The sequence below is a fragment of the Chlorocebus sabaeus genome, chromosome 17 (assembly GCF_047675955.1).
Source record: "Chlorocebus sabaeus isolate Y175 chromosome 17, mChlSab1.0.hap1, whole genome shotgun sequence".
In the NCBI taxonomy this organism is placed as follows: Eukaryota; Metazoa; Chordata; class Mammalia; order Primates; family Cercopithecidae; genus Chlorocebus; species Chlorocebus sabaeus.
This window is the reverse complement of record NC_132920.1, coordinates 41,318,475-41,336,393: the sequence shown is the minus strand read 5'-3', so window position 1 is coordinate 41,336,393 and position 17,919 is coordinate 41,318,475. Positions and strand designations below refer to the sequence as shown.

The 17,919-nt window shown below is 48.9% G+C and overlaps 2 protein-coding genes across 4 annotated transcripts; both read left to right on the top strand.

Annotated features, from left to right (window-relative positions):
• Positions 1–583: 583 nt before the first annotated feature.
• Positions 584–5,455, top strand: TREM2 (triggering receptor expressed on myeloid cells 2). Of its 2 annotated transcripts, none has more exons than XR_493039.3 (5): positions 584–888; positions 2,339–2,689; positions 4,068–4,158; positions 4,862–5,095; positions 5,189–5,294. XR_493039.3 is itself a non-coding variant. In XM_007972638.3 (5 exons), the coding sequence occupies exons 1-5, from the start codon at positions 759–761 to the stop codon at positions 5,203–5,205; spliced, it is 783 nt and encodes a 260-aa protein (XP_007970829.1). In that variant the 5' UTR covers positions 608–758; the 3' UTR covers positions 5,206–5,455. The 2 variants fall into 2 exon arrangements, 1 of the variants encoding a protein (XP_007970829.1); XM_007972638.3 differs by having other exon boundaries at positions 608–888; positions 4,902–5,095; positions 5,189–5,455.
• Positions 5,456–9,641: 4,186 nt separating this feature from the next.
• On the top strand, positions 9,642–14,764 carry TREML1 (triggering receptor expressed on myeloid cells like 1). Of its 2 annotated transcripts, XM_007972640.2 has the most exons (6): positions 9,642–9,760; positions 9,916–10,248; positions 12,644–12,746; positions 13,120–13,208; positions 13,714–13,766; positions 14,109–14,764. In XM_007972640.2, the coding sequence occupies exons 1-6, from the start codon at positions 9,718–9,720 to the stop codon at positions 14,421–14,423; spliced, it is 936 nt and encodes a 311-aa protein (XP_007970831.1). In that variant the 5' UTR covers positions 9,642–9,717; the 3' UTR covers positions 14,424–14,764. The 2 variants fall into 2 exon arrangements, with proteins under 2 accessions (XP_007970831.1, XP_007970834.1); XM_007972643.2 differs by lacking the exon at positions 13,714–13,766.
• The last annotated feature ends 3,155 nt before the right edge of the window (positions 14,765–17,919 follow it).

The window sequence follows — 17,919 nt, the reverse complement described above, 5'->3', positions numbered from 1 at the left end:
TGTGTGCACAGGAGACACCCCACAGTTCCAAGAAGGCTAAACTTGGGCAGAAAACTCCACGTGGGAGAGAAAATTCTCTGTCTTATAGACAGCCCATTTCCCTTTTCCCTGCTAACTAGGATAATGGTAATAGTTAATATTTGTTGAATGCTGTGTGTCAGGCCCTACTGGAAAGCACTTTGCCTGTAGGAACCCATGTGGTGCTCCTGATAACCCTTTGCACTATCGTTATTCCCACTGTATGGATCAGGGAACAGACACAGGTAGGTTTTGGATGTGTGGTTCCACACCCAGAAAGGCAGGAAGTCTGGCTCCAGAGCTGTGTACTGAACCGCTGCCACACTGCAGGAATGACGGCCCTGGAGGGAAGAACTAAGACGGGCTGGGTGAGGGTCCTGGCTTCTGAGGGCACAGCTGTTCTCCAACTCTTGCAAGGCTGAAACCAGAAGACAGCAGGCATTGCAGCTGGTGGAGGGTCTGAATACTGCTGTGAGGATAGTGATTCCTGGGCTAGGCTCTGCAAGGAAACTGAGCAGTGCAGGGCCTTACCAGCCCCAGCCATCTGGGGGCCACCCTGGCTGGCACCAGCAGGAGGGTGGGCTGGCTTCTCAGAGGTCTGGGAGACTCAGGCTCCTTCTGCCAGGGCTGCAGTGGCCGACTCCTCCTCCCCCTCCCTCCCCACCCTGCACCGCCTCCAGACCCCAGTCCTGACTATTGCTTAATCCCCAGGAACCCAGTTCCTGTGGGCAGCGCCTGACATGCCTGATCCTCTCTTTTCTGCAGTTCAAGGGAAAGACAAGATCTTGCACAAGGCACTCTGCATCTGCCCTTGGCCAGGGAAGGGTGGCATGGAGCCTCTCCGGCTGCTCATCTTACTCTTTGCCACAGGTAGGATCTTCTGCGTGCCCTGTGATGCCTTCTTTCCCTCACTGTGAGTATGTGGTTAGGGACAGGTGGCGGGCCCTGGGGTGAATTATGCAGGCGGTGGCAGTCCTCGGCATGCCTGAGTGCCCTGTTCTGCACTCCTCTCCTCCCCAACCTGCCCATATTCTTCACACCCTCCTTCCCTCCCCAGTATCAAAACCCACCCTCAGACTCTTCCTGTATGTGGACATGTAAGGAGCTGGTGGACTCTGGTTGCATTGGAAGGGAAGGAATGCTAACAGTGGCATCCCAGGCACTAGCTGGCAGTTGGGGGAAGCTTTCGGGGGGCGCTGGCACTGATAATAGCCTCTGAAATTATAAGCCACTAATTATGAGCCCCTGCATTATAAAAGAGGAAAGAACCTGAGGATGTTCATCTGCATCTTTGGGGTACTCTCTCCCCTGCTCTGAAGGTCTTCTTGTCCTCAGCTCCTGATGGGAGGTGAGGGGCCTGGAGATTTCCATCACTGAGTTGCGGGGAATTGACACACCAAATTTTTGTACACAACTGCTTCTTCCCACTGAGGGAAGTGAACCTTTTGCTCCCCCACAGCATTGGACAAACCTGGGCAAGAGGAGAGAGAGTGCCAAATGGAGTCTTGTTCCTGCAGCTTTAGATGGTGTGGGGGCGGGGAGGAAGATGGGGTCCTGAGGCATGGATGGGAGGTGGTAAGGTGGGAGAGGGCCACTGCCCATATGGTCTCTCTAGTTCCAAAAGGCAGGCCACCAGCTTCCCAATCCTATCTTTCAAGCCTCTGTCACAGTAATGGTTGAAGATGGCAGGCAAGGGAGGACCAAGAGAGGAGAAGTCAAAGCAGGGGGCTCTGGGGGCTTCTGCTGCAGCCCCTGCCCCAGCAACAAGCTGGTGCTCTAAGCCCATCTCCCCCGCCCTAAGAAGGGTTCCCAAAATAGCAGCCTCATGTCTCCCCCAAAATATCTCCGAGACGGGTCCTTCCTGAAAGGGGAACAAAGCCACAGAAATAGGGAAGCTGGAAGCTAAAGGTCAGGAAAGTCGGTACCAATGTGGGCGGCTGCAGAGCAAGCAAGAGTGGCGGGGCAGGGAGAGCCAGCCCCAGGCCGAGAGGAGAGATCCTAGTCCCATATGACAGCAAAGAGATGTGCAGAACAGAACTGGAGGGGATTTTAAGACCAAGTGTCTCCAGAATAGACCCAGAGAGGGTCAGTTACTTCTCCAAGGAGGCCCAGCAAGACCAACTGTGAGAAAACCAAACCCAGGTCCCAGGTTTCCTGGTTCCCAATTTCCCACAAACACATGCTGTGCCACCTGCTCCCAACTTGCATAAGAACCTAAGCTCCTTCAGGGCAGGGTTTTTGTCTGTTTAGGTCACTGCACAGAGCAAGTGTTCAATGCGTATTTGGTAAATGAAGGAGTGAATGAATGTCTCCTCCCCAGAGCTGTCTGGAGCCCACAACACCACAGTGTTCCAGGGCGTGGAGGGCCAGTCCCTACAGGTGTCCTGCCCCTATGACTCCATGAAGCATTGGGGGAGGCGCAAGGCCTGGTGCCGCCAGCTGGGCGAGAAGGGCCCATGCCAGCGTGTGGTCAGCACGCACAACTTGTGGCTGCTGTCCTTCCTGAGGCGGCGGAATGGGAGCACAGCCATCACAGATGACACCCTGGGCGGCACTCTCACCATTACACTGCGGAATCTACAACCCCACGATGCGGGCTTCTACCAGTGCCAAAGCCTCCATGGCAGTGAGGCTGACACGCTCCGGAAGGTCCTGGTGGAGGTGCTGGCAGGTGAGTGGGCAGTGGCTGCCTCTCTGGCCTGCCCCTGTTCCAAGCCTCATGTTTTGGGCATCTGTGTGCAGAACCACCCACTGGGCTCTCAGGAATCCTGGGAAAACCCATCGTGTGGGTCTCATCTCCCTACTCAGGGCTACCAAGGATAGTTGTGCAGGTTGCTCACTGCACAAGAGGGCCAAAATCCACTCCCCAGCCCGGACTCCTTTTGCCAGACTGTGTTCCCTGGTGCAGAGCTGCATCACCTGCAAGAAGGGCACCTTTCTCTACTTTCCATTAAGGCACTCTGTGAACTAGCCTGGCCTTGGCCCTGCTTGCCCAAACAGCTTTATCCATCTCCATCCAGTTAGCATGTGAACATGATGGGAGGTCCTTAAGGAGGAGGAGGAGATTAATTTATTCCCTCACCAACCAACCAATGGTCCTATCAACGTAAGTGAAGCACCAACCTGGTACAGAAAATCACCCCTAGAAAAGTACACTGCTTGTGCTGGGCAATGTGCTTCACTTCTCTGGGTCTCCATTCTCTCATCGGTAAATGGAGAGGGTGATGTCTGTCCTGCTGACCCCACAGGGTTCCGGTGAGTTTTTGTTGTGGGGGAGGGCAGTTGGGGGCAGGGTGCGACATGTGCTCCAAGCCTCCTGCTACTGAACTGTCTTGGGATTGTCATTCCAGGTGGGAGTAGGTGGGCCACGGTGTCTCTTTCCATCCCCGAGCTTTGCACAGGGAGCACCCTCCAAGAAGGCTTTCTGCTTGAGTCTTCAGAACACAACTGTGTCCCCAAAGGAGAACAAATCTGGGGCTACAGAGGCCATTTCTGACTCTCCTCTTTTCCAACCCCTTCTCCCAGTATGGCTCTTTAGCATGGAAATGAGGTCAGGAGTAGTATTTGCCTGACGTGGGGAGGTCAGGCGAGACTGCGAGTCCTAGACACAAACCCCACCTCCACCACTTTTCTAAGGATGGCGGGTGGCAGTGAACTCCCTTAGCCAACTCCCAAGAGGGAGACAGAAAAATAAAAGTAACCCATAGCTTGTGTAGATAGCTTGACAGTTTAGATAGGATTTTCAAGTACATCCACGATTGTATTCGGTCTTCTTAGCCCCTGTGCAGAAGGAGGGGGGAGTTGCAGTTACTGAGCTCTGATGAGGTGCTAGACACTGCCCAGAGGTGCCCTCATGGAATCCTGGTAACCCTGCTATTAAGGAAGTGTTCCTAACTGCCCACTTTATAAGTGGGGAAATTGAGGCTTATGGAGTGTAATGACTTGATCCACATAGGACCAGTGCCCAGGGGACCTCACCCCACCCATAAATGTTCTCCCCCTGCCTCAAGGAGGAAGGGGCTAGAGGCTCATGGCTCTGCCTCCCATAGACCCCCTGGATCACCGGGATGCTGGAGATCTCTGGGTCCGCGGGGAGTCTGAGAGCTTCGAGGACGCCCATGTGGAGCACAGCATCTCCAGGTACAGCGTTGGTTCTTTCCTAAAACCCGTGGGCAGACTTCCACCCTGCAGAGCCCCACGGTGGGTGGGGGCTGGGCATCCTGAACTACAAATTACAAGGCAACGAGAGCCTGAAGGGCCCTGGATGTGTCTTATCTAAACACCCCTCCACCAGCTGCTACATGTTAGTTAGTGTGACTGTGTCAGTTGTTCATTTATTGGAAGACTTCTATAATGGTTTGTAAAGAGCAGCTGCTCTAAGACTCCTGAATACCAGCTCCCGCCCCTCCCCTGGCAGCCCCAGACATCCCCATAATTCAGTAACAATGAAGGTTTTAGTACTTTAATACAAAGCTAAGACCCCCAGATCTCCGCTTCTTTGGTAGGACCAGAATCAGTTCTGACTGGTCCATGCCTGTGTACTGGTGTTTAAACGTTGCTCATATAACCACTGAGCACACATGTGTGTACACACACACCCCCATGGCCTAGCACTGTATACAGAAGAAAACTGCTCAGTGAGGGAAGGTGGTGTGTTTAAGTAACCCATAGCTTGTTAGTTCAGGTTAGGGGCAGAGCATGCCTAGAACTCAAGTCTCTTGACTATGGGCTCCCAAAGCCCCCAAAAGACCCATCCCAGGGATAGTGTGGGTGGGGAGGTGTGCTGAGGTCCTAGAAGCTCCTGGTTTCTCCCCATTCCCTGAGAGAAGATTCTAATCTGTAGGCCATCTCGAGGCTCCCATCTGCCCTCTTGTCTCTCCAAGGAGCCTCTTGGAAGGAGCAATCCCCTTCCCACCCACTTCCGTCCTTCTCCTCCTGGCCTGCATCTTTCTCATCAAGATTCTAGCAGCCAGCGCCCTCTGGGCTGCAGCCTGGCATGGACAGAAGCCAGGGACACATCTACCTAGTGAACCGGACTGTGGCCATGACCCAGGGCACCAGCTCCAAACTCTGCCAGGTGAGCTTGGAGAGCACAGCCAATCGAAGGTGGACTTGGCAGGGATGGGAGGTGGTGCTGAGAGGGGCCACATGAGTCCTTGGACTATTGCAGGGCTGAGAGACACGTGAGGAAGACGATGGTAGGAAAAGCCCAGGAGAAGTCCCACCAGGGACCAGCCCAGCCTGCATATGTGCTACTTGGCCACCAGGACTCCTTGTTCTGCTCTGGCAAGAGACTGCTCTGCCTGAACACTGCTTCTCCTGGACTCCGGAAACAGGGACTGTTTGAGGGAGCGGGGAGGTGGTAAGAACACCTGACAACTACTGAACACTGGACATTTTAAACACTCACAAATAAACCCAAGACTGTCATATTTAACTGGATAGTTGTGGGCTTCGTGAAAGTCTCATTTTCTTCCACAGGGGTAAGAAAATGAACCTGGATGAGAAAAAGATAAGAGATCTTGTTCCTTGAGGCCCAGGACCATAGGATACCACATCCCTCCATTCTCACAGGCTTCAATCGCCCAGTCAGTTTTTTTCTTCTCTCTCCTCCCTTCCCTAGATCTGATTGCCAAGTTCTGCCGCCTCTTCTGGGGTTTCTCTAGCAACCAATCTTCCTCTGCTCTCCTCCCCCGCATTCACCCTCTCCATCATCTTCCCCTGGATTATGGGACGTCCCTGCCTCAAGGCCCCCTCCAGCTGACTCAGTTCCTCCCCATCAAGGTCAACTCCTGGCAGACTTATCCATTCATCTCCTTAGAACTCTGTTTTTATCATGTCACTTCGCCTTTGGAAAAATGACAAGGGCTTGATAATGTACAGCATATCAAACTGGGAACTGATGGTTCAAGCCCCTCATCATATAGAAGGGAAACTGAGGCTCAACAAGGGAAAGGAACTTATCCAAAATCCCCAGCCAAAATCCCCAGTAGAGCCTGGAAATCCAAATTTCACTTGGCATTCAAGGTGCTCTTTCCTCTAACTCACTCCTACTTATTTATTCAACAAGTACTAGTTTGAGCAACTAGTCTGTGGCGAGTGCTATTCTGAACACTGGAAATACAACAGTGGATGAAGCAGGCGAGAGTTGTGCCCGCACAGAGCTCACTTTAGTGGGAGAAGAGGAGACAGACAATGCACACAGTAAATAAGTCAATCTGATCACCTGTTAGAGGCAAAACGTGCTGAAGAAAAAATTAAAATCAAGCAGGGTTAGGAGTATGGGTGTGCAGGAGGGACAGGGGATGATACTATCCTAAATGCAGCAGCCAGAAGGTGAGGAACACTTGAAGGAGGCCAGGAAGTGAACCATGAGGACATCACGGGGAGGAGTATTCAGGGCGAGCGAACAGCCAGGGCAGCTCATGCAACCTCATCTCTCTCTTCAACACACACACCACCCTGGCCAAGACTCTGGGGGAAACTGGGAGGAGACTCCCCTGAGGGTGAGCTGCAGGGGAAAGAAGTGAGTTGGCCACATTCTTAGGCTCTCTGGACTGGGCCCAAGAGAAGTGGATGCCTAGGATCCCCTGTGGCCACCACTCACATGGCTGCTTTGCCACCTAACCTGGGCTTGGGCACCTAAGGTTTAAATCACCAGGATGGAGCTCCCGGCATGGCCCTCATGTTCCAGCCTCACTTCAACATGTCACTCCCCTGGCTCCAGCTGTGCCCCAACCCTGCCTTGTCCACTCCCAATGTAAGCTGCTCCACTGGCTCCCTGCCCTGGAGCCTTAGGATTCTGGTCCAGTCTGTGTTCCCATGGCCTGCCTGGCTCAGGGGCACATTAAACTTCCTTATTGTGTCCTGGGGCAGTGCCCCCTTCCTATAGATCCAGGGCACAGGTAGACACCAAGAATGAGCCGAGCCCAAATTGCACGTTCTCCACCTCCCTCCCACCCCAGTTGTGGGCACCAGTTCTGATGACATGGCCTGGGAGGCTCCCCACAGCCTGCCTTGTGCTCGAGGGCAGTGGCTGCTGTCAGCCCCAGCCCAGAATCAGGCTTTCCTCCTCATGGGAGTTTGGCCTTTTCTGTTTCCTTCTCTGCCGTGTCAGAGACATTCCCCTCTGGATTGGAATCACCCAGGCTCCCCTGCCTCAGACTCTCTGGGACCACTCTGGACTGAAGGGGAGTGAGGCCATTTGGCCTCAAATTTCAACTCTGCCTCCTATTAAGACACCTTAGGCAACCTCCTCAATCCCTCTAAACCTCAGTGCCCTCGATTGTAGAAATAAATAAACAAAACACCCACTTCCCCTACTTTGCAAGGTTTTTGTGGGGTTGAAAGAAATAACATTTGTGGCCAGTCGTGGTGGCTCATGCCTGCAATACCAGCACCTTGGGAGGCTGAGGGGGGTGGATTACTTGGGGCCAGGAATTCAAGACCAGCCTGGCCAACATGGCAAAACACTGTCTGTACAAAAAAAAGGAAAGACAAAAATTAGTCGGGCACGGTGGTGCATGCCTGTAGTACCAGCTATTTGGGAGGCTGAGGCAGAGAATCGCTTGAACACAGGAGGCCAAGGTTGCAGTGAGCCAAGATTGCGCCACTGCACTCCAGCCTGGGTAACAGAGTGAGACTCTGTCTCAAAAGAAAAAAAAAAGAAAGAAATAATATTGTGAAGGTCCTTGGCCAGGTGACTGGCACATAGTAGGTCCTCAATAAACATTGGTTTCCTCCATCTAACGCCCAGCAACGTGATGCCTCTGTGAAGGCCAGGAACTTGCCTGGTCACCTCTGTCCCAGCACCCAGCAGTGGACCATATTCAACACTTAGTCCAGCGTTGAATACAGTTCACCTCTTCATACAACGTGCCCGGGTGGCTTGTTAGTATGAAAATAACTTCCCTATAAGGCAATCAGAGAAAGCCTGGTATGCATTGGCAAGACAGATGCAAGCACATCACCAACTAGGGCGACCCGTTCTGCTTTGTTCAGGACTTTTTCAGTTTTTGCACAGAAAGTCCCATGAAACCCCTCAGTCCCAAGAAACCCGTCAGTCCCAAGCAAAAAGGGGAAGTTGGTCACCCAATCTTCCACTTCTACAAGGCCCAGTTTAAAACATTAACTAGTTTTCTTAAGCTCCTGCTCCCAGTTTCCCATTCCTCACTCCCTTGTTCCCAAAGGAAGGAAGGAAAAAGAGGAAAAAAGGAGGTGAGAAGGGAGGAGATGGGAGTGAGGGAGAACGGCCTTTCCAGACCCTTTTCTAGGTCTTACCCTCCAGATTAGAGCAATACTCCCCTCTTAACCATCCCCAGCTGCTGTAGTCTCTTTGACCACTGGTGCTTCCCCTATGTCTGAGGTCAGATAGTTTATTAGGTTTATTACTCACACTTTGTCCCAGTTCCCTGAGCCCATTTCCACAGGGCAACATGAATGAGAGCCAGGAGTCTCCTGTGTAGGCAGTGAGCTTGGATCACAGGAGAGAAACCCCCAAATTATGAGAGTTGGAGTTTATATAGAGAATTTGGTGTATCTCCCTCTCCGGAAGAAAGAGAGAGAGGGGGAGAGGGAGAGAAACCTTTACTGTGGAATGTAAACAAATCTCCGGTGAAGAAGAGGAAGAATGCAAGCAAATCTCTGGATGTTGCACTCAAGGCTTGTTTGCTATTCAATCACCTGCCAACAAAACTTGGCCAGTACCCTTTGCACGGAAGGACTAGAACATGCAGCAATGTGAAAATATTCATGAAGAATTGTCTTCCAACAGAGAAGATAGAGCATTCATGAAACAAAAATAGTATGCCAGAATTTTAAAATGCTCAAAGAACGAGGAATATCTTGTCTTGTAAATTAAAAACATTTTAAAAAACAACATTTTAAAAGACAAAAATAGAAGGATGGAAGAAAAATGAGGAAATCTCCTTGAAGGCAGAACAAAAGAGAGAAAAAGATGGAAAATGAGAGAGAAAAGATATAAAAATGAAATGAACACACGACGTCCAATAACCAACTAGTTAAGGAGTTGCAGAAAAAGGGAGGGGGAGAAGAAAATGGACATGTAATTATGAAAGAAATAATTCGTTTCCCAGAACCGAAGAATGTGGATCCAGATGGAAGGGGTCTAGAGTGTCCAGGACAATAAATGAAGAAAGACCCAGTCCAGGGTTCAGGATCAAGGTGAAACTTCCTGTTTGAGGTTGTACTGCATGCAAGGACAACCTCTTAAAAGCTTGGGTGGTGGGGCAGCACTCCCAAAGAATTGAGAGTGAGAATGGCATTGGGTGAGGTGCAGGGCACTCTACCTTCCTCCTTCACAGCTGTGCACCCTCAGATTCTGTATTAGGAAGATCCTGAAGATCATCTTTCCTCTTTCTCTCTTGTCCTCCAATTGTCACAATCCTCCCATCTCACCCCTTAGCTGGGCCCCAGCCACTGCAGGCTTCTAGCTTTCTTTGGGTCTTCTCATCCTGTCTTGCCCACCCTTACCCTCAGGGCAGTTCCTGAGCACTGAGCCAACCAGGGCTCGGAAGAACTCCCTTTCCCCACTCCTGGAGGTGCCCATCATTTCCTGTCTCCCACCCCATAGTCACTGAGAACCCCACGTGACTGTCTGAGGCAGATGTTTCCTGCCCTCAGGAAAATGTTGTGTCAGTCCCCAGGCAAGCCCAGGAGTTGACATTTCTCTGCCCAGCCATGGGCCCCAACCTGCTCTTGCTGCTGCTCCTGGGACTAGAAGGTAAGGTTCAAGAGGAGCTGCAGCTCCGGGCCCCATATGCTCAGCCCCATGCCCAGGAGTAAAGTGTTATTGTGAACGCCACACCCATACCAGCAGCTGGGCTGGGAGGTGCTCCCAGCTCCTGCCCACAATTCCCACCTCCTTTTCTTCCCCAGGTCAGGGCATAGTTGGCAGCCTCCCTGAGGTGCTGCAGGCACCCGTGGGAAGCTCCATTCTGGTGCAGTGCCACTACAGGCTCCAGGATGTCAAGGCTCAGAAGGTGTGGTGCCGGTTCTCGCCGGAGGGGTGCCAGCCCCTGGTGTCTTCAGCTGTGGATCGCAGAGCTCCAGCGGGCAGGCGTACGTTTCTCACAGACCTGGGTGGGGGTCTGCTGCAGGTGGAAATGGTTACCCTGCAGGAGGAGGATGCTGGCGAATATGGCTGCATGGTGGATGGGGCCAGGGGGCCCCAGATTTTGCATAGAGTCTCTCTGAACATACTGCCCCCAGGTGAGTTATCCTAGGCCAGCTACCACCCCTTGGACCTACCCTCCCCACCCCCACCTATTGCCAGGGCTCTTGGGTTCTTGAGGAGTGGGGGCCCCTGGGGAGGAGGCATTCCAAGGAGATATCCTCTTGACAGCTCTGCAGGGAGCGGAAACCAAACTGGGTGGGAAGTCTGAGATAAATCAGCTGAAAACCATCCCCTTCCGCCTTCCACACTAGTGTGCTTCCCAACAGGAAGGCGTGTCCTTCCCACCCCAGGGACTTGGCCTCTTCTTCCAGCATTTTCAACATACTTGATGCTAATTTATTTTTTAATTAGAAATATTTTAAACAATGTTGAATCTGAGTATATAAAACCAGAATTAATTTTTGTAGTTTTCAGTGTTTTATTCCTGTAATAGTGGGCTTGATGGCTTAAGAATTATGGAATGCATACCTTATTTATTTTATAAGTCTTCACAGGGCATCTAGTATGTCTCACCTACAAGTGGGTACATTCAGTACCTGAACTACTTCAACTCCTTTCGTTTTAAAAATGGAAAAAGTGTCATTAATATTTTAAGCCAATATTCTTGACCCTATTTTCAGTATTAAAGACACTGTTTTTGCAGGTTTCATTTCCACAGCCCATAACTTTTCTAGTATACAAGCATTTATTAAAAGAAAATTTTAAAATATTAAAAAGTTGGGTTTTTTTAAAAGAAAGATAGGATGTTCTAAAAATAAAGTTCTGGAGGGAAAATGGTCAGCTACCTCAAGCACAGACAGCCACTCCTTTTCTTTTATGGAACTGGCCATTTTTTCACCTTTAGGTCTTCTTTTTCTCAAGTATTTTATGCCCAATCCCCAAATAATAAAATTAAGTAGAGCATTTTCCCTTCCCTTGTTTTTTGTTTTGTTTCATTTTGTTTTGATTGAGACAGGGTCTCACTCTGTTGCCCAGGCTGGACTGCAATGGCAGTATTGGCTCACTGCAACCTGGACTCCCGGGTTCAAGTGATTCTTGTGTCTCAGCCTCCCGAGTAGCTGGGACTACAGGTGCCCGCCACCATGCCTGGCTAATTTTTGTATTTTTAGTGGAGACGGGGTTTTATCATGTTGGCCAGGCTGGTCTTGAACTCCTGACCTCAAGTGATCCGCCCGCCTTGGCCTCCCAAAGTGCTGGGATTACAGGCATGAGCCACCGCCGCAGCCCCTTCCCTTGTTTTTTTCCCTCTAAATAAGAGGGTAGACTATGTTGTCATTAGAATCCTTCTCCTCTCAAGCCCGTGGTTATTGTCTTATATTATAAATATATTGTTAATCCTTGTCATTCTTTGCCCTCCTCATTCCTTGACACTTTGAGTTACTAAATTCAGGTTCTAACTCCCTAAAAGGCAAATTATGACAAGATGAGACTCTCTGGGAGGAGGGTCAGGGAGGCAGGGACCTGGGCCGCCGACCTGCTGCTATGGGGCAGGTGCTGTGGAGAATGATGTTCAGGCAGGCAGGTGGCGCATAGCATCCAGAGATGATGTGGCTTGCAGCTCAGGCGAGCATTTAGCTTCAGAGAAGGTGGTCAAAGGCAGCCTAATAGGCACCAGCAGGGCAGGACAAGTGCCACAGCAGCCCCAGTTCCTGGTGTGGCATAGGATGGGGAGTAGGAATGGTGAATCTCTCAAGAACAAGGCAAGGCCCCATTCCAGTCGGTCTGGAAGGACTGGCCAGGTTCCTAAGACAAGTCTCCAGGCCCAGAGAAACCAACCCCAAGTCTTGCAGCCAGAAGTCAAGCACATCCTATGGGTGACAGAAGCCTTGTCTTCAGACTGAGTCTCAGGATCCCAGCAAGGCTCTCAGCAAGGGTCAGTTGGTTAGTGTTGCATCACATGAGGGCCCACCCAGATTTCCTTCAGTCCTGAGGGCAGAGCTTGGGCTGGGGTTGCAGGGTTGCAGGTATGTGAGGAGGCCCCATTTAAGACCCATGAGAGCCAGGAGCTATGTCACCCTGAGGATGAGAACTGGAGAAACCTATTCGGGTGGGAAGGAGAGGTGGGTACAGATCATCCAGTGGGTGTTTTTACACAGACTGAACAGCTTGATAAGGCCAGAGGGGTGAGGGGTAGAGCAGGTAAAAGGGAAGAAATGCAGCGGGAAGATGGGGGGAGCTGGTGGTACAGGGAAAAGTGGGTGTAGTCACAACCAGGTAAAGACATAAAAAGCCAGTGCCATTTCCTGACCTGTGGAATGACAGGCCCCTAAAGAACATCCCATCCTCCCCTTCCTGTGTTTCTTCCTGGGGTCCTCTCCTTCCTTGGCTCCACTCCTCCAGTCCCTCAGAACTCAACAGGATATTGAAGCCTGCCCACATGGGCATGCACTCATTAAATGTTTCCTTCTGACTCCGTTCCTGGCCTGACAGAGGACGAAGAAGAGATCCATAAGATTGGCAGTCTGGCTGAGAACGCATTCTCAGACCCTGCAGGCAGTGCCAACCCTTTGGAACCCAGCCAGGATGAGAAGAGGTACTGACAAGATTGGATTTGGGAGGCCAGGAAAAGGGTGGTAGTGGAGACAATGACTTGTTTAGAGCTCCAAACTAAATTGAAGGGGAAAACCTATGATTCTTCCCACCTCTGGGGAACTTCTGGACAGACGACAGACAGATACATACTTCTCTGTCCTGGTTCAGCAATGGTCCCTTCATGCTGGTGAATCTTCAGCCAGGACACCTTAATGAGTCCCTCTTCTGCCCTGCCTCAGTCAGCCCTCCTCATTCTATTCCATCTCCCTCTCCCAATCGAGAACGTAACCCTTCTGTTGCTGCTCCAGGGCTCCTGGCCAGCAGCTCCCCACAGGCTTCAGGTCTAAGCCTACCTATCCCTTTCTGTTCCTCAGCATCCCCTTGATCTGGGGTGCTGTGCTCCTGGTAGGCCTGCTGGTGGCAGCGGTGGTGCTGTTTGCTGTGATGGCCAAGAGGAAAAAAGGTAGGTGGCTATCTTCCTATCTCAGCCTGGCCCTACCATTCCTGTATCAACCAGTTGTGTAGATAAGGCCAGGAGTCTAGGTCCAATCCCCCTACAAATGGATTTACCTGGGCTTAAGTCTCAAGGCCCCCATATCCTAGAATTTCCAGGGCTGAGGGATGGAGGGGAGGGAAGGAGATTCAATGGGAGCAGCCTGCAGAAAGACAGGAATTAGAAAGGGTGGGGCAATGCTATGGGAGGAAAGGCATTGGAGAAGGTGGGGAAAGGGTTTCGGGAGGTAGGCTGAGTGCTGAGGTGGGTTGAAGGGAGCTCTGGAAACCATAAGTGGGTGAGAAGATTTCCAGCAGGCTGGGGAGATGGAAGGGGTAAAGGTTTGGTGGTGGGAGTGGGGAAGGTGAGTCTGCAGTAGTGAAGAGGTTTCAGAGGCTTCTGAAGGAAGGGAGTGAGGGAAGGGCTCTGAGCTAGCCCTGGAAGCAGACTATGCTGCTGTTGTCTGTTCTGCCAGGGAACAGGCTTGGTGTCAGTGGCCGATTCCTGAGCAGCAGAGTTTCAGGCATGGTAAGAAGCCTCTGCAGGCCCGCAGCCAAATTCCCCAGACTTTCCATTCATCACACTCACTGAGAGGTCCTAGGATGATGGGGTGGAGAAAGGACTGGGACCTAGCTGGGATCGAAATCCTCTTCGTAAATGCTGTAAACTTGACACTAATGGTCTCCCTTGGCATCCCACCCTCCCAGACTTGGGGAGAAACTTGGGGCTGCAAAATCTTCACAATGAAGCCCTCTTGCCCACTGACATACTCAGGATTCAAGAGATAGATCTAGTGTGGTCCTGGGCTTCCCACCAAAGGGAGATCTGGGGCAGAGGGAGGCATTCCTGATTTGCCTGCTTTTGTTTCAGAATCCTTCCTCAGTGGTCCACCACGTCAGTGACTCTGGACTGGCTGCTGAATTGCCTTTGGATGTACCACACATTAGACTTGACTCACCACCTTCATTTGACAATACTACCTACACCAGCCTACCTCTTGATCCCCCATCAGGAAAACCATCACTCCCAGCTCCATCCTCATTGCCCCCTCTACCTCCTAAGGTCCTGGTCTGCTCCAAGCCTGTGACATATGCCACAGTCATCTTCCCGGGAGGGAACAAGGGTGGAGGGGCCTCCTGTGGACCAGCCCAGAATCCACCTAACAATCAGACTCCATCCAGCTAAACTCATCACACTGTAAACTCATGAGGACCATCCCTAGGGGTTCTATGCATCCATCCAGCCAGCTCATGCCCTAGGATCCTTAGGATATCTGAGCAACCAGGGACTTTAAGATCTAATCCAATGTCCTAACTTTACTGTCAGGGAAAGTGATGCTCAGATATGACTGAGATGTCTTGGGGAAGACCTCCCTGCACCCCACTCCCCCACTGGTTCTTCTGCCATTACACACTGGGCTAAATAAATCCTAATAATGATGTGCAAACTCTTAATGGCTGAATGGGAAAGAAAACTGCCCAAGTTTGACTAATTGCTTGGCCTGTGAATGGAAAAGACTCTGGTCTGAATTTTGTGCTGTATGATCTCCTGTCTCTCATCAGTGGGGAAATGGTTTCCTTCCCTGGTCAGAACACTACAATGCAGTTTGATTCAAGGGATGCTGAAAAGTCTTCCTCAAAAGTACTTTTTGCTTCTCTCATGATGCCTCCAAGTACAGATTCATTTGCGTGAGTCAAGGAAGTTCTTCTCCTTTCTGCTCTGCACCTTGTGAATATGTGACATGATGTGACACCATATGATGGGGTGGGGGTGGTGATAGGTTAATGATAGTTAAAAGAGACCCAGGACAAATGGTGTATGAGAAATGGGACTGAAAGGAAACAGGAACAAGGACAGAAATGGAAATAGACACCAAGTCTGTTCCTTGGCAGGACACAGGATTTTCAAGCACTAGAAGACCTTTACAGACATCAGTCTTACCAGAGCTGGCTGTCTCTTAACTAGGTGGTCATCTAGTAGCACTGTTTCCCTTGGTCTAAACTCTGGAGCCTGGGAAGGGCCCCATGGAGAAATGAACTGAGGGGAAGGAAAAGGGAATGGTAAAGGAATGGCCATGGTCAAGTGTAAATGAAAGCTAGTCCAGGCTAGGGGTGAAAGAGCCTTTAAGGACTTGCCAGAATTTCTTCTGAAACTGTTCAATTTGAAAATATAGTCATCCCTCCATATCCATGGGTTCTGTATCCAGATTTAAGCAAGCGTGGATCAAAAATATTGAAAAAAAAGAAATATTAGATATTTCTTTAAATATTAGAAAAAAATGGTTATGTCTGTACTTAACATGTACAGACTTTTTCCTTGTCATTATTCCCTATACAATACAGTATAACAACTATTTACATAATATTTATATTGTATTAGGTATTTTAAGTAATCTAGAGATGATTTAAAGTATATGAGGAGATGTGTGGTTATACGCAAATACTACACCATTTTATATAAGGGACTTGAGCATCCACGGATTTTGGTATCTACAGGGGTCCTAGAACTAATCCCCCCCAGATACTGAGGGATGTATGTATTTGCCCATATTGGGATGAAATGCTCAGTAACCCAGTCTTGTTACAATCACAAATAGCTAGGCATAAAGAGGTTTTCGCCATCTGGAGGGGCCCTAAGCTTGGCCTAAGCACCTCAGGAAGAAGGACAAGCGGTGTGCCCTGGGCTCCAATTTGCCCACCAATCAACTAATGACTAGAGACTGCCTGCTGGGGAGTGGAGAGGTGGCAGAAAAAAGGGCAGAATAAAGACTAAAAAGAACCCTCTGGAAAAACTCACCATGGTCTGAATACATTTAGAGCTTTTTAGAACATGTCAGAAGTAAAAAGTGTATTTTTACTTTTGAGTATAAAGGAAAATACTAAGAAAAATAACAACCAATTGAGTGGTAAGGAAGAGGAAATATAAAAATTCCATCATTGATCATGATAGGAAGTCTATGAATACCAACCAAAGTCATAGTTGTAAAAGTAACTTCTAAGATGAAAATACTGCCATTCTAAATTTTATAAGAAGAAACACATGCAATATAAAGCAAAGCAAATGCAGGCAACATGGTGAGATGACTTCCTCATATCAGAACCTATGGAATTCAGTTAAAGAAGTACTCAGAGGAAAATTCACACTCTTAACAATTAAGCATCTTACTCAAAAAGTTAATTTAATTTAATTTTATTTATTTATTTATTTATTTATTTATTTATTTATTTATTTATTTTTGAGACGGAGTCTTGCTCTGTTGCCCAGGCTGGAGTGCAGTGGCCGGATCTCAGCTCACTGCAAGCTCCGCCTCCCGGGTTCACGCCATTCTCCTGCCTCAGCCTCCAGAGTAGCTGGGACTACAGACGCCCACCACCTCGCCCAGCTCATTTTTTGTATTTTTTTAGTAGCGACGGGGTTTCACCGTGTTAGCCAGGATGGTCTCGATCTCCTGACCTTGTGATCCGCCCATCTCGGCCTCCCAAAGTGCTGGGATTACAGGCTTGAGCCACCGAAGTTAATTTTAAAAGAGAAAAATGATATAACTAATACATAAAAGAACAGATTCTTTAAAATAAAATGAAAGAGACACTGTTAGGCAACTTAGGAGTGAAATAAAAAATGACAAAGGAGAAATAACACAAAGACAATGAAAAATATAATGAGAGTATTTTGTGTCAAAGCTGGGAGTATTGATGGAATGGGAATGATGACAAAGGGACCTGAAATAACTTTTTTGGTTGAAATGTTCTCTATCATGATTGTGCTAGTGATTACATAGGTATATATATTTGTCAAAAACCCATCGCTAAAATGGGTACATTTTCCTAAATGTAAATACTATTTTGATAAAATTGGCCTAAAAAATAGTTGAAAGACAGTTGAGGAATAGTTAAAATAATTTTAGAGAGAAAAGAGCCCTTTCAAGAATGAACCAAACTCAGAAGCCATAAAAGAACTCATACATTAAAACTGATACATGCCAGAGTAAGAACCTGTGAAAACTCTCTCCTCCAAAAAGCAACAAGAAGGCCGGGTGTGGTGGCTCATGCCTGTAATCCCAGCACTTTGGGAGGCTGGGACAGGTGGGTCACCTAAGGTCAGGAGTTCGAGACCAGCCTGGCCAATATGGTGAAACCCCATCTCTACTAAAAATATAAAGATTTGCCGGGTGTGGTGATGCATGCCTGTAATTCCAGCTATTCAGGAGGCTGAGGCAGAAAAATTGCATGAACCTGGGCAGTGGAGGTTGCAGTGAGCTGAGATTGTGCCATTGCACTCCAGCCTGGGTGACAGAGCAAGACTCTGTCAAAAAAAAAAAAAAAAAAAAAAAAAAAAAACAGCAACAAGAAACAACAAGAAACAAGAAAACTGGCAAATATATTCAGAATCAACTTTTTCAGAACTCTGGAAATTAACCAAAGACTTGCATCAATAGAGGGAATGTTTACTTAGGAAAAATGTCTTTCTCCCTATCTATCTGATTTAAAAGAGAACTTCATAGATTAACAATTATAAATCTAAAGTTAAAATTATCTATTTAACACAACATTTAACACAAAAGAAGGTAGTTGATGAAGAGAGGCAAAAAGACATAAATAAATAGAAAACAAATAAAATGGCAGGCATAAATCTAACTTTATAGTAATTACATTAAATGTAAATGGATTAAACATTCTAATTA